We start from the raw sequence: 15,421 nt of genomic DNA, 5'->3' as shown, positions 1-15,421 counted from the left end.
CTGCATGAATGAATACAGTAACATGAGGAAGACGAGGAAGACGAAGCATGAGAGGAATGTGGCTCAGAGCCAGTTCACACAGAGGACAACCTGGGGACAACCTGGGGACAACCTGGGGAGAGGACAACCTGGGGAGGACAACCTGGGGAGAGGACAACCTGGGGACAACCTGGGGGAGGACAACCTGGGGACAACCTGGGGAGGGGACAACCTGGGGAGAGGACAACCTGGGAGGACAACCTGGGGAGAGGACAACCTGGGAGAGGACAACCTGGGAGGACAACCTGGGGAGAGGACAACCTGGGAGGACAACCTGGGGAGAGGACAACCTGGGAGAGGACAACCTGGGAGGACAACCTGGGGAGAGGACAACCTGGGAGGACAACCTGGGGAGAGGACAACCTGGGGAGAGGACAACCTGGGAGGACAACCTGGGGAGAGGACAACCTGGGAGAGGACAACCTGGGGAGAGGACAACCTGGGGACAACCTGGGGACAACCTGGGGAGGACAACCTGGGGAGAGGACAACCTGGGGACAACCTGGGGGAGGACAACCTGGGGACAACCTGGGGAGGGGACAACCTGGGGAGAGGACAACCTGGGAGGACAACCTGGGGAGAGGACAACCTGGGAGGACAACCTGGGGAGAGGACAACCTGGGAGAGGACAACCTGGGAGGACAACCTGGGGAGAGGACAACCTGGGAGGACAACCTGGGGAGAGGACAACCTGGGAGAGGACAACCTGGGAGGACAACCTGGGGAGAGGACAACCTGGGAGGACAACCTGGGGAGAGGACAACCTGGGGAGAGGACAACCTGGGAGGACAACCTGGGGAGAGGACAACCTGGGAGAGGACAACCTGGGGAGAGGACAACCTGGGGACAACCTGGGGACAACCTGGGAGGACAACCTGGGAGGACAACCTGGGGGATAACCTGGGGGACAACCTGGGGGACAACCTGGGGGACAACCTGGGGACAACAACCTGGGGGACAACCTGGGAGGACAACCTGGGGGACAACCTGGGGGACAACCTGGGAGGACAACCTGGGGGGACAACCTGGGACTGTGGAGACTGTGGAGACTGTGGGGACGGTGGGGACTGTGGGGACTGTGAGGACTGTGGGGACTGTGAGGACTGTGAGGACTGTGAGGACTGTGAGAACTATGGGGACGGGAGCACCTGGAGGACGTCCCCGTCTCTTTGATCTGTTTTTATTAGCGGTAAAGCCCTGACGACTAAAGTTTTATATTTTAATAAAGAGACGACTCTGTTACTGCTGGGAACCTGGCAGGACGCCTGGACACAGGACAACCTGTCTCACCACCCCACACAGACAGACAGACAGAGAGACAGACAGACAGACAGACAGACAGACAGAGGGACAGAAAGACAGACAGACAGAGGGACAGAGAGACAGACAGACAGAGGGACAGAAAGACAGACAGACAGAGGGACAGAGAGACAGACAGACAGAGGGACAGACAGACAGACAGACAGAGGGACAGACAGGTACCTGAGTTGTCTGACAGTCTGAAGCGTCCACAGCATAGATATCTCCTCCACTGTTTCTGGACGTTTTCTTTCATGGCGCAGTGGAAGATAAATATGAAGAGACCTGCAGACACAAAGACACATCATCAGTCTCCTGTTATTATTATTATTATTATTATTATTATTATTATTATTATTGTTATATAAATGTTTCATACAGACAGTATCACCATTTTTTTTTCTCCAGGCAGAAATAACTTTGAAACAATGTTAAACCATAACACAGAAAAACTCTTCTGTGTTCTTAACTCCAATAACTTCCATATGAAACCAGGTCTGATGAACTCATATCTGCTCCTCTTCACTGACATGCTGTAACGTTTCAGACCATTAGTTGAAAGAAAATTAGGTTTTCAGAGTGAAATATTCATGACGAGGTCATGTTGCATGTAAATTTACCCCAAAAGAGACACAAAATACCAAGACACAAAATTACCCCCCAAAAAGACATAAATGGCCGAAAAAAGACACAAAATCACAAAAAAAAAGACACAAAATTACAAAAAAAGACATATTACCAAAAAAGGCATACAATTAACTAAAAAGGACATGCATGGCCGAAAAAAGACACAAAATGACCAAAAAAAGTCCAGAAAAGGACGTAAAAGACAAATAATGACACAAAATGACCAAAAAAAAAAAGACGTAAAAGACACAAAAATGACACAAAATGATCAGAAAAAGACGTAGAAGACAAAAAAAAATTACACAAAATGACCAAAAAAACACACAAAATGACTAGAAAAAGACACAAAATGACGGCTCCCACATTGTGATGATTCACAATAAGGGGTTTTCTCAGCAGCAACACAACACAAGTGCTGCCATACAATCGCACAAAATACACAAATCTACTAAATGTCAAAAGTTTCTGAAACCAGATCACAGCATGGATTTTTCTCTCTTGGAGTCTGAATGTGGGATTACTGGTTACTGTCAGCTGCCGTACATGAAGCCACGCCCACTGCCACAAACCTGCCCCACCCTTCACAATAAAAGCCCAATAATGCAACAGTGCCAATGCCATAAAGTGAATTACTTTATTTACAATTATTAACCAGAACATGGACATTGAAATCTGTAAATAATTTTTTTTACAGTATTATTTAACTACTCAACAGTCTTAAATCTTAAATGACAGTTAATTCTATGTAAATAATACAAAACATGCACATCATATTACTGAATGTAAACTTAAGGAAAATATTTGTTTTCTTTCACTAAAACCTTAAATGTAAGCGTAAAAATCTGTAAAAAGTTAAAAAACAAGTAAAAATACTTAGTTATTTATTATCACTTATTCTACAGATATATATATATGTATAATATAGATATTAACTGAATATTGTCTGTATTTTTACATAAATTATCAGTAAAATATCTTGCTGTTTTCTATACTTTCACAGTATTTTTTATTTTTTATCAACCTCAAACACTAATAAAAGAAAAAAAAACAATCAATGAGAATTAAGTTTTACAGATAATTCACTTTAAAGATTTGATCAATAATCAAACAGGAAACCACAGAGACGCCTGCCAGTCACAGAGTGATTGACAGCTCTTTGATCTGATGTCACATCATCATGACATCATCATGACATCATTTCCTCAAACTGACGGAGAAAAAAACATCACAAGGACAACGTAGTCACATGTTCCTCAAAGACTTCAGGACGTCTTGAACAGAACGATGCTGATCGTCTATTTCTGTTGTCCTGCAGCCACAGAGACCTTCACTGGTAAAACCTGCAGTGGGAGATTCTGATCCCCATTGTGAAAATATGGAAACATCCTCTCAGTGAAAGTGTGTGTGAAGGTGTGTATGTGTGTGTTAGTGTCAGCATCAGAGAACGACAGCTTTCCTCTGTCCCAGTCCAGATTCACTCTGATCCTCTGGAGCTTCTTCTGCACTACGAGATCAGTGAATCTATCTGATGGTGACCCTGATGAGTATTTGCCTATAAATAACTCTATTTTCCATAATCCAGACCATACGTCTCCTCTCCTCGGGGCAGATCCTGCAAACACACCCAGACGCCAGCCTTTACTGTCTCCAACCTCGACCTCCCAGCTGTGAGTCCCAGAGTTAAAGCCCTCAGAGCCCAGAACAGACCAATGATATAAAGGACCAAACCTCTCTGGATTATTAGGAGGGTGCTCTTCCTCACGTCGTCTCAGAAGCTTCATTTCCTCTCCTGCTCTCAGACTGGTCAGATCTTCAGACAGGACGATGAATGCACCAGCAGTGTTTGGGTCCAGAACAACAGGACTGTAGGAGACCAGGTCCTTCATCTTGTTCCAGATGTTGAAGGCCAGGTTGCCCAGGTGTTTGGCCTGGTCTATCAGAGCTCCTGAGGGCAGCTGTGGATCCTCCAGCAGGAGGCGCTGCTGGACTCTTTCCACTGCAGCCTTGTAGTTGTGCAGGAATGAGACGTGTTCAGCTCTCAGCTCGTCCTCTGTGGCTCTGACTGTGTCTGAAAGAGCTGCTATCTCTCTGCTCAGAGCCTCCATCTTCTCCTTCATCATCTGACTCTTCTGCTCCTCTTCCTCCCTCAGTGCAGCCATCCTGGCCTCCTCTTCCTCTTCTAGAAACTGGTGAAGCTTCTTAAACTGCTCCTTAATCTGCGTCTCTGTGTGTCGGGCCTGGTCCTGAATGTGTCCTGCTGTTCGATCAAACTTTGCTTTAACTTCTTTAAAAACCTTTAACTTCTTCTTTAAAGGCTCCAGAGTTTCCTGAAGTTCCTTCTTGTATTGTTGTGTAGCTTCATTGATGGGTCTGAATGTGTGGTTGGAGTGTTTTTCTGAGTCTCTGCAGACGAGACACGCTGGCTGCTGATGGTCCAGACAGAAGAGTTTGAGTTTCTCAGAGTGCAGACTGCAGAGAACCTCTGAAGCTCTCTGATCTCTCTCCTGTAAGAAACTCTCACACAGGTTCTTTAACACCAGGTTACAACGTGGATAAGCCTTTGAAGACCTTCTCTTACAAAGCGGACACTCTCTGGTTGGTTTCTCCATCCACCAGTTCTTTAAACAGTCTTTACAGAAGCTGTGGCTGCATGACAGGACGACAGGATCTTTAAAGATGTCGTGGCAGATAGAACAGCAGAGATCGTCCTCTAATCTGGAAGCCATTTAGTCTCTGAGTGAAGCTGAAAACACAGCAGACAAACAGCTCAGCCACTCCCTGTTCTCTCAAAGTTACTTTACTTTCCTGTAAAACTGTCGTTCAGTTTGTGGATTCAGCAGCTGGGTGAAGTGGAGCTGTTCCAGTATTCCCAGTAATCTCCTGAAGTCGTCCTCTTTCAGTCAAAGTGGAGGTTTTAGTCTGAAGCTGAATCTTATCGTCCGTCTCTCAGAGTGTGTGTGTCTCTTCGTCTCAGTGTGTGTGAATAACATCCTGTTTCCTGGTTTGACTCGGGTGAGTCAGCTGAGGGGCGGAACTTTACCACCACAGTTTCAGGTTGAGTCTCATTCCAAACTGGTGAATCACTCTGAGCTGCAGATCTCTGAATGAAAACAAGTTCTGTGTTTCCCCACGAGTCACTTTACAGACATGCTGCAACCTGCAGGAAATGTGTTAATGTGTCCTCTTGTATGTGCATTGTGATTCAATGAGCCCATTTTTCTTCATATATGATGATGTTAGTGTGTGAAACTTGAGCTCACTGTATAAAATGAGCTGCTGTGACCTCTAGGAGAATCACAGCCTCATGAAACTTTACAACCACAAACTAGAGACCTGGAGCATTCAGAGGATGGATGGCTGACACACTAGATTCACAATAAGGGGCTTTCTCAGCAGGCAACACAACACAAGTGCTTGCCATACAATCACACAAAATACTCAAATCAACTAAATGTCAAAAGTTTCTGAAATTAAATAACAGCATGGATTTTTCTGGAGGGATTCAAGACCAATTTCATCCATTGTTGAGTAGAAAATAGGTTAAATTCTGCACCAAATATGTGTAACAAATGGTATCTGTCATGGTCCCTGTGGGAATTTTCCGATCCCTTCACTCCTTCCTCTAACTACAGAGTATACTTCATATACTCTGTAGTTACTGTGTAGTTAGTTACTGTGTAGTTATTTACCTTGCAGTGAATTGAAGATGGCGAACAGGTACATGAAGGCCAGGTTGACGGGCCCCCAGGCGAACAGAGCGAAGCCCCACGTCATCCCCAGCAGGAAGGTGAGACTGATGACGCTTCGCAGGTTTCGTAGAATCTGAATCACAACAGTGTGTGTCACTTTTTATATTTATATTTATGTGTTTCTGTTATTAGTCTGTCTGTCTGCAGCTAATCTCCCCTCCCATTGAACCAATCAGTCTTACATTTGTTTTTGTCTGCTGAAGGCCCTCTCTTGGTTGCAGTGACTTGTAGTTTTTGATAAACCCGCTTTTAATTACAGTTTAATGTCATAACTGACTGCTGACACCTCACTCTTCCAGCCTGTAGGAGGCGCTAAAAAACATTATTTTGGGACATCCCAAAAAAAAAAAAAATCCCCAAAATTGGTGCCCCGTGTGAGGCACCCCAAATCTGTACCATCATTTTGCGACAATGCTTTGATTTAATGACAAATGCTTTGAACAATGCTTTGATTTAATGACAAAAAAATAATTTCATGAATGTAGAAAGCAGATATTGGCTCGCTGTGTTCCAGCTCGAAGGTGGAATGATATCGTTGTGATTTAATAAAAGTTGCATGAAAAAAAGGCACAAAAAGAAAAAAAAAGACACAAAAAAAGACACAAAAAAAAGACACAAAATTAACAAAAAAGCCACAAAATGACCAAAAAGCCACAAAATGACCAGAAAAAGACACAAAATGATGACAATAAAAAAATAAAAAGACCAGAAAAAGACACAAAAAGAAAAAAAAACACACAAAAAATGATCAGAAAAAGACGTAAAAACAAAAAAAAATTTGCAACATCCTAAATTCCCAACACTGCTTTGATTTAGTGTCAAAAAATCGACCAAAAATAATTTTGAAATAACTACAACATGATGCTGATGTGGAAAAAATCTTAATTCATGTTTTGTCAGGTCTGTCTGCAAGAACACAAGAAAACTGCTGTTAAAATGTTGGTTTTCTGAACGGAGTCTGGTTCCAACAGAGACTCAAATGCTTAGTGGAGATCAGTACTCTACCTCGTGACTTTTCCTAGTTATATACCTTTTTCTTTCTCTTTTTTACTCTGTTTTTGATGCTAAGTGTTGTGCATGATGTTTAAATGATTAATTTTTGGTGACTATTTTTCCTGACCTCCTCTCGCAGCGTGCGATTGCTGCGTTTTCCGTTGCGGCCGCAGATCTGCAGCATCACCACGATGAACATGGCCACGTTGAGCAGAAACACCAGGCAGAAGTACCCGACGCAGGTGATGTAGAAGACGACCGGGTTCTTGATCCAGCAGCTGAGGAGAGGACACGTTGTACACCCTTGTTACACATGGTGAGATGTTTGTTACACTGTAAAAATGTCTGTAGAATTTATGGTGAAAAACTGCTAAACCATGACAGTAAAAGACCGTGAAATGATAAATGGGTTAATTCAGTTTCAGTAACAATGAAACACTGTAAATGTTTGTATCTCTGTCTTTAACTGTCTTTAAAAAGTCACAAAAAGACCAAAAGAGACACAAAATGTACCAAAAATGACACAAAAATACTAACAAAAGATGTAAAAATGACAAAAACATTGACAAAAAATGACTAAATTACTTTAAAAAAGACACTCAAAGTTACCTAGAAATTATTAAAAAAGGCAGAATGATCAGAAAAAGACATGAAATGACCAACAAAGGAGACAAAATTACCAAAAGGTGTAAAAATGACAAAAAAGACCAAAAAAGATAAAATTACCAAAAGATGTATAAATTACAAAAAAAGACCAAAAAAGAGATAAAATTACCAAAAGATGTATAAATTACAAAAAAAGACCAAAAAAGAGATGAAATTACCAAAATATGTAAGAATGAAAACAACAAAAACTGCCAAAAAACCCCAACAAAAGACACAAAATTACAAAAAAGTAAAAAAATAAAATAAAAAAAAGATCAAAAAAGAGATGACAAAACCATTTTTTGGAGGAGGAGGGAAAATATGGGATAAAATGGCTTAAACGTGAAATCGTAAAAACAACAGTTGTTTTTTTTTACAGTGTAGTTCATTAAATATGTTTTTTTAAATTATTATAATTTCAGGGTATGTCTTATAAAAAATAAATGCAAATGCAAAGATTCAGCGGTTTGATTATATTTCTATAGTGACCGAACGACATCCTGACCATAAAGTAGGTGAATTAAAATGAAGAGAAAATATATTAACGTGTACATAATCCCGTCCTGGTTTTTATCCCAGTGGGCTCAAATTGTTTTCTGTCTTGAATCTGTCAGAGCCATCACTGTTGTTATTCTGCAGAGCAACAGATGAAAACTAAAGTCTCCTGATTTTGTTTACAAATTAAACCAGAACAAAAAGTCCAGCAGGACCTTGTTATTTTAGTCATTTGAATACATCTTGATATAATAACTCATTGTTTACTGGGTGAGGCTTAAAAATAAGAAGCTTCTGATATTTAGCTGCGTGGTCACTTACAACTCTGAGGATCCCTCTCCAGACTCTCCGGACTGTCCTTTGCCGTACTCCTGCAGGCCGTACGAGGTTTTATCCACCGCAACAACAATCCCCACCAGCACCGCAGGGAGCCCTGCAACCAAACACAGAGCATGGATTAGCATCAGGGTTCTCTTTATCCAACTAATAATACTAATAACTATAATCATTTAGGTTTCTATGTAGTTTTCTAGTAGTGTCAACAACTAGTCAATAACTCCTTGAATAACTGGTTTTGTCAGAGTCTGGTGGTTTTGGAGAGACTGAAATGTCCAACAGCGTTTAAACTTAAAAATCAATAGAAGTTTAAATGTACGGTAGACTTACAATATTTTCTCCTGTGAAAATGACCAACAAAAGACACAAAATGACAGAAAAATGACCAAAAAAAGACACAAAATGACAGAAAAATGACCAAAAAAAGACAGAAAATACAGAAAAGTAAAAAAATAATGACCAACAAAAGAGACAAAATGACCAAAAGAAGTTAAAAAGTTGCATAAAAATCACCAACAAAAGACAAAAATGACAAAAAAAAAAGTCCTAACGAGCCGCGGGGGCCGGAGGCTCGTTAAGAAGAGCCTCTGGCCCCCGCAGCTCGTTAGAAGAAGAAGAGTAAGAACGAGTCTTTTTAAAATAATAGTCTCTAAGGGGGTCTGAAAAGTCACTAAATATAGCAACAAAGTCGCTAAGTTGGCAACACTGTTTCACCAGCGTCACATCCTGCTTAGCGATCATTGGTTATTTATTTAGGCAGCTACATGAAACCTTAACTCTGCGTTCGCCCCCTGGTGGTTGGTGGACTTCTGGTGTAGAAAGTGTTGATTAGATATGCAGGAGAGACACATTTTAAAATGGAAGTATCACCAATGATCAGGTTAATTTAATGGTGACGGCCAAAATCGTGATCACAATTAAAATTCGATTAATTGTGCAGCCCTAGTTCACAGCTTCCTGTGGTAACCTGCATCATGTGTTTAACCCTTTGATGCACAACATATTATATTATTATATATTCATTTCCCATGTTATTTAATGCTGCTGTGTGTTTCTGTGCTCTATCTTTTGATATCAACTTATTTTATGATTTAATATTCCAAGCATTCTTTAAATATCTTGTTTTTGATAACAACAGATCATTATTTCCATTTTGCCTCACATACTTTATGAAGAAAAAAAAGTTTTTGTATTATTACATAGCTAACGACTTGGCTAAGTAAGCTAGTGACTTAGACAATAAGTTAGTTAAGTAGCTAGCTTAGCAAGCTACTTAGCTAAAAAAATGGATGTTGTGCATTAGAAGAGTAGGGACACAAAAAGGGATTTTATTAAAAAATGAATAAAGGAAAACATAAAATTAGGATGTATGATGATCAAAAACAAACTAATTGAGGAAAACCTGGAATACTGAATGATGAAAATAATTTATTGCAAACATATAGAACATAAAAACTCTGTCGGGTCACTTTAGACCATGTTGTGCATCAAAGGGTTAAATAAGACTTCAGAGCTATTAGTCCTATTATTCCCCCCAAAAATGATAAGATTGATGATTATATGATGAGATAAAGGAAAAAAAGTGCAAAGTCACCTTGTTCAGATTGAAAACCACTGTGAAAAAGTCCCCACTAAGAGCTCACACAGCTGAATCGCCTTGAGTTAAACAAGCTTCCGCTTCAAATTAAATTCCAACTACTTTCAGCCGTAACATCTTAACTGAATTCAAGTTTTGCTGCAGCATGCTTCCCAGTCCTCTCCTGGAGTTTTAGATCTACTCCAACACAGCTGAGTCAAATGATCGGCCCGTTATGAACTCCTGAAGCTTCTCGATAACAAGCGGATCATTTGAGTCAGCTGTGTTGGAGTAGATCTAAAACATGCAGGACCGAGAGGTTCTCCAGAAAAGCTTTGGGACACGCTGTTTTTTTCAGGAATGAGGTTGATGTTTCAAGGCTTTGGCACCGCGATTAAAGGAACTGATCAACCATGTTGTGTTGTTTACTCATGAGTAAACAATTATATTGAACCTGAAGAAGCTGTTTTAGGCCGTTTCTTGCTCTTTTTACATTCCCTTCTCTGTGTCCTTTTATTTCACTGCAACATATTACAAAAAAGTCAAAAAATGACATAAAAATGACCAACAAGAGAGATGAGATTACCAAAAGATGTAAAAATGTAAAAAAAAAAAAAAAAAAAAAAGCCAACAAAAGACGCAAAATGACCATAGAAAGTCAAAAAAGGGCCAACAACGGAGACAAAATTACAAAATAGTAAAAAAATGACCAACTAAGGAGACGAAATTACCAAAAGATGTTAGAGTGATAAAAAAGTAAAAAAATGACCAAACAAAAGACACAAAATGACAAAAGTAAAAAAATGACAAAATTACCAAAAGATGTAAAAGTGACAAAAAAAAGTAAAATAATGACATAAATATGACCAACAAAAGGCACAAAATGACCAAAAATGACAAAAAATTTAAAAAAATACCCCCGAAAAATTAGAAAAAGATGTAAAAATGACAAAGATTTTAATAATCGCCAACAAAAGACACAAAATGACAAAAAAGTTAAAAAAAAAATACCCCCCCAAAAATTACAAAATTATCAAAAGGTGTTAAAATGACAAAAAAGGCAAAAAATGACCAACAAAGGAGACAAATTTACAAAAAGGTGTAAAAAAGAAAAGAAAAAAAGAAACACCAACAAAAGACACAAAACTACAAAAAAGTTTTTTAAAATCATCAAAAAGAGAGACAAAATTACAAAAAAGGCAAAAAAATGACCAAAAAAGACCAACAAAGGAAACAAAATTACCAAAGATTTAAACATTATCATTTCTCTGTTTTTGCCGAGTATGTATCAGCCTAAAGACAACAACTTTGTATCCACTAAAACTATTAAATATAAAAATTAAATATTTGATACAACTAAATGTCTAAGACCCTGAACTGTCTGGACCCCTTGACGTCCCCTTGATCTAGACCTGTCAGCTGCTCACCCCAGCCCACGATGCAGAACTTGAGGATGTATCGGCGGATGTAGGTGTTGAACACCTTGACCAGGGCGATGTACATGTGGATGGACTCCAGCCCCATCCAGGTGAAGGTGGTGAGCAGGAAGTAGTGCAGGAAGACGGCCACGGACAGACACAGCCAGTCGGCGTGCAGGCTGGCCAGCCAGCCGTCCAGCAGGAACACCATGTTGAGGAAGAGCAGCGACGTGCTCAGGTTCATCAGGATCTTGGAGGGGTAGTCGCGCCGGAGTTTCCTGTGGGAACCAGAAGAAACGTGGTTGAAACGGCATCTTGTTGACAGCTTTATTTGTATCCGCCGCCACCCGATCCTCCACAATCAGCTGCTGGCAGTTTCTCAGTGTTCTCACATGAATCACCCGAGGTTTGGTTCCTGGAGGGAAGTCAAGTTTGGATGAATCCATTTAGCAAAGAACAGAAAGGACGAGCTGCAGGGAGGTCCAACCCTGGCTTCAGTCTGGGGTTATTTGGTCAGTTTTAGCCTCCTTTTCATTACTGCCTGTACATGAACTAAGACATGTTCATGTAACGTCCACGAATGTAATAGCGGCCACAGACGTAATAAAAATCTGCAGCTTTGTCATTTTTACATATTTTGGTAATTTTGTAATTTTTTTTTTTTTTTTTACTTTTTTGTCTTTTTTTAACTTTTTGGTCATTTTGTGCCTTTTGTTGGTCATATTTTTGTTTTTTTTTTGTCTTTTTTTTTTCATTTTTACACCTTTTGGTAATTTTGTTTGTTTTCTTCTTCCTTTTTTTGTCATTTTTACACCTTATGGTAATTTTTGGGTTTTTGTTTTTTTTTTACTTTTTTTGTAATTTTTTTTAATTTTTGGTCATTTTGTGCCTTTTGTTGGTCATATTTATGTCATTATTTTACTTTTTTGTCACCTTAACATCTTTTGGTAATTTTGTCTCCTTTGTTGGTCATTTTTGGGGAATTTTTTTAGTAATTTTCTCTCCCTTGTTGGTCATTTTTTTTTACTGTTTTTGTAATTTTGCGTCTTTCGTTGGCCATTTTTAAAAAACTTTTAATGAATTTTTTTTATGTCATTATTGAACTTTTTTTGTCATTTTTACATCTTTTGGTAATTTCGTTTCCTTTGTTGGTCTTTTTTTTTTTTCACTTTTGTCATTTTTTTACTTTTTTGGCAATTTTTATGCCTTTTGTTGGTCATATTTATGTCATTATTTTGCTTTTTTGTCACCTTTCCATCTTTTGGTAATTTCGTCTCCTTTGTTGTTCATTTTGTGGTCATTTTTTGACTGTTTTTGTAATTTTGTGTCTTTTTTGTTGGCCATTTTTAAAAACTTTTTATGGTCATTTTTATGTCATTATTGAACTTTTTTGTAATTTTTACATATTTTGGTAATTTCGTCTCCTTTGTTGGTCATTTTTTTTTTTTTTACTCTTTTGTCATTTTTACACCTTTTGGTAATTTGGTTTTTTTTTTTGTTTTTTTTTTTTTTACTTTTTAGTCATTTTTTGACTTTTTTGGTCTTTTTGTGCCTTTTGTTGGTCATATTTATGTCATTATTTTACTTTTTTGTCACCTTTACATCTTTTGGTAATCTCTCTCTTTTGTTTGTAGTTATTTGGAATTTTTGGACTTTCTTGGTCATGTTGTCTTTCGTTGGTCAATTTTATGTCTTTTTTTTGTCATTTTGTGTCTTTTGTTGGTCAATTTTTTTAACTTCTTTTGGTCATTTTGTGTTTTAATTAAGCAATAGGTCACGACAGGCAGTGTTTTTTGGGGTTATACCACGGCTAAGGGGCGTTGTTCGGCCTGACATATATAAACCACTGTCTCTCCCACCAATTCTATGCAGATGACACACCACTGTAAGTACCACTGTAAATTTACCCAAAAAGTTGTAAAAATAACATGCTTTAAAACTGGCTGTTTAAAAACAACATTTTTATGTTTTATGTTAAATTGTGATTATAATCGAAATCGGACGATATAAAAAACCATATCGTGATGATATTTATTGCCGTGTCGCCCAGCCCTACTCTAAACTCAGATTGTTTCTGTCTCCTGCACAGCTACATGGTGTCTTTCATGCTGGTTTTATGTTCCTGGTGTTTAAACTCTTAATTTGTAACAGTGAATCTGTTCTGGCAGGACAGACACTGACTGAAGACATCGTTAACGTCTCCGTGTCTCCGTTCAGGACCAGATCGTGTCGGTTGTGGACTCACTCGAAGGCGATGTAGGTGAGCAGCGTCGCCGCAGAGAAGATGGCCGACACGCCGCAGCCGATGTAGGTGATGAAGGTCAAGATCTTGTTGTTCTTCGGGTCGATGTGAGGAGACGCTCCAGAGACGTCCTGCAGACGGAGACAGAGACACAAAGAGACAAGAGACAGAGAGACAGAGAGACAAAGAGACAGAGAGACAAAGAGACAGAGAGACAGAGAGACAAAGAGACAAGAGAAAAAAGAGACAGAGAGACAGAGAGACAAAGAGACAAGAGACAAAGAAACAAAGAGACAGAGAAACAGAGAGACAAAGAGACAGAGACAAAGAAACAGAGAGACAGAGAGACAAGAGACAAGAGACAAAGAGACAGAGAGACAGAGAGACAAAGAGACAAAGAGACAGAGAGACAGAGACAAAGAGACAAAGGGACAGAGAGACAAAGAGACAGAGAGAGACAAAGAGACAAGAGACAGAGAGACAAAGAGACAAAGAGACAGAGAGACAGAGAGACAGAGAGACAAAGAGGGAAAGAGACAGAGAGACAAAGAGACAGAGACAAAGAGACAAAGAGACAAAGAGACAAGAGACAAGAGACAGAAACAAAGAGACAAAGAGACAAAGGGACAGAGAGACAAAGAGACAGAGAGAGACAAAGAGACAAAGAGACAAGAGACAAAGAGACAAAGAGACAGAGAGACAGAGAGACAAAGAGACAGAGAGACAGAGAGACAAAGAGACAAAGAGACAGAGAGACAGAGAAACAGAGAGACAAAGAGACAGAGACAAAGAAACAGAGAGACAGAGAGACAGAGAGACAAGAGACAAGAGACAAAGAGACAGAGAGACAGAGAGACAAAGAGACAAAGAGACAGAGAGACAGAGAGACAAAGAGACAGAGACAAAGAGACAAAGGGACAGAGAGACAAAGAGACAGAGAGAGACAAAGAGACAAGAGACAGAGATACAAAGAGACAAAGAGACAGAGAGACAGAGAGACAAAGAGACAGAGAGACAAAGAGGGAAAGAGACAGAGAGACAAAGAGACAGAGACAAAGAGACAAGAGACAAGAGACAGAAACAAAGAGACAAAGAGACAAAGAGACAAAGGGACAGAGAGACAAAGAGACAGAGAGAGACAAAGAGACAAAGAGACAAGAGACAAAGAGACAAAGAGACAGAGAGACAGAGAGACAAAGAGACAGAGAGACAGAGAGACAAAGAGACAAAGAGACAGAGAGACAGAGAGACAAGAGACACAATGAGACTCATGTCCAGCTCACAAAAGCTCTTCAAAATGTTAATTTGGTGCCAGAAAATACTGAATAATTATTCATTTCATAGACACAATTATTTATTTATTTATTTATTTATTTATCTATTACGGACTTAAAAGGCATTCCATATTCTACATCCACATATTTATTTTATTGCTATTTTATTTCATAATTCCACATTTGTTTGTTTCAGGTGGCTTTCATTTCATAAATGTCAAATAATAATTTGAATTTAATTGAATATTAAATACCTCATTTATTTATTTCAGGATTTATTTCTACCCACATGTTTCTATCATTGTCACAGACATATTTATTACTGTTATTTTTAATTTATTAAACATCAAATTAAAAGGCATTCCATATTCCACATCCACATATTTATTACAGGGCAATTTTATCCATTTAATAAATGCCAAATGATGTTTTAAATGTAATTAAATATTAAATCCCCTGTTTATTTCTAGCCCTGTTGACTTGTTTATTATTGTTGTTGTTTACTGACTCACCATGAGGACGCCAAAGTGAGTCAGGTGGTCACAGAGACAGACGGTCCTGTTGCTGCTGGACTCTGGGGACACTCTGCAGCCGGCTGGGTTCCAGCCGCCAGCACCACCTGGTGGACACACAGCGTTACTACGTTTACACAGAGCCAGGGGAGAGGTCAGGACACACTCAGGGCCTTTACACAGAGCCAGGGGAGAGGTCAGGACACACTCAGGGCC

At 39.5% G+C, this 15,421-nt stretch overlaps 1 protein-coding gene across 1 annotated transcript in view; it reads right to left on the bottom strand.

Moving 5' to 3' along the window:
* The window catches only part of adgrg6 (adhesion G protein-coupled receptor G6), a 108,354-nt gene that overhangs the window by 31,419 nt on the left and 61,514 nt on the right, over positions 1–15,421 (bottom strand). The window contains exons 25-31 of the mRNA XM_059355875.1: positions 15,206–15,312; positions 13,423–13,550; positions 11,187–11,455; positions 8,169–8,280; positions 6,835–6,985; positions 5,655–5,787; positions 1,522–1,623 (exon numbers count right to left, since the gene is read on the bottom strand). Of these exons, the coding sequence (XP_059211858.1) occupies positions 1,522–1,623; positions 5,655–5,787; positions 6,835–6,985; positions 8,169–8,280; positions 11,187–11,455; positions 13,423–13,550; positions 15,206–15,312 (1,002 nt within the window). The remainder of the gene's footprint in view (positions 1–1,521; positions 1,624–5,654; positions 5,788–6,834; positions 6,986–8,168; positions 8,281–11,186; positions 11,456–13,422; positions 13,551–15,205; positions 15,313–15,421) is intronic.

The sequence above is a fragment of the Centropristis striata genome, chromosome 18, assembly GCF_030273125.1.
Source record: "Centropristis striata isolate RG_2023a ecotype Rhode Island chromosome 18, C.striata_1.0, whole genome shotgun sequence".
In the NCBI taxonomy this organism is placed as follows: domain Eukaryota; kingdom Metazoa; phylum Chordata; class Actinopteri; order Perciformes; family Serranidae; genus Centropristis; species Centropristis striata.
The sequence above is the reverse complement of the archived record's forward strand: the minus strand, read 5'-3'. Positions and strand labels throughout refer to the sequence as shown.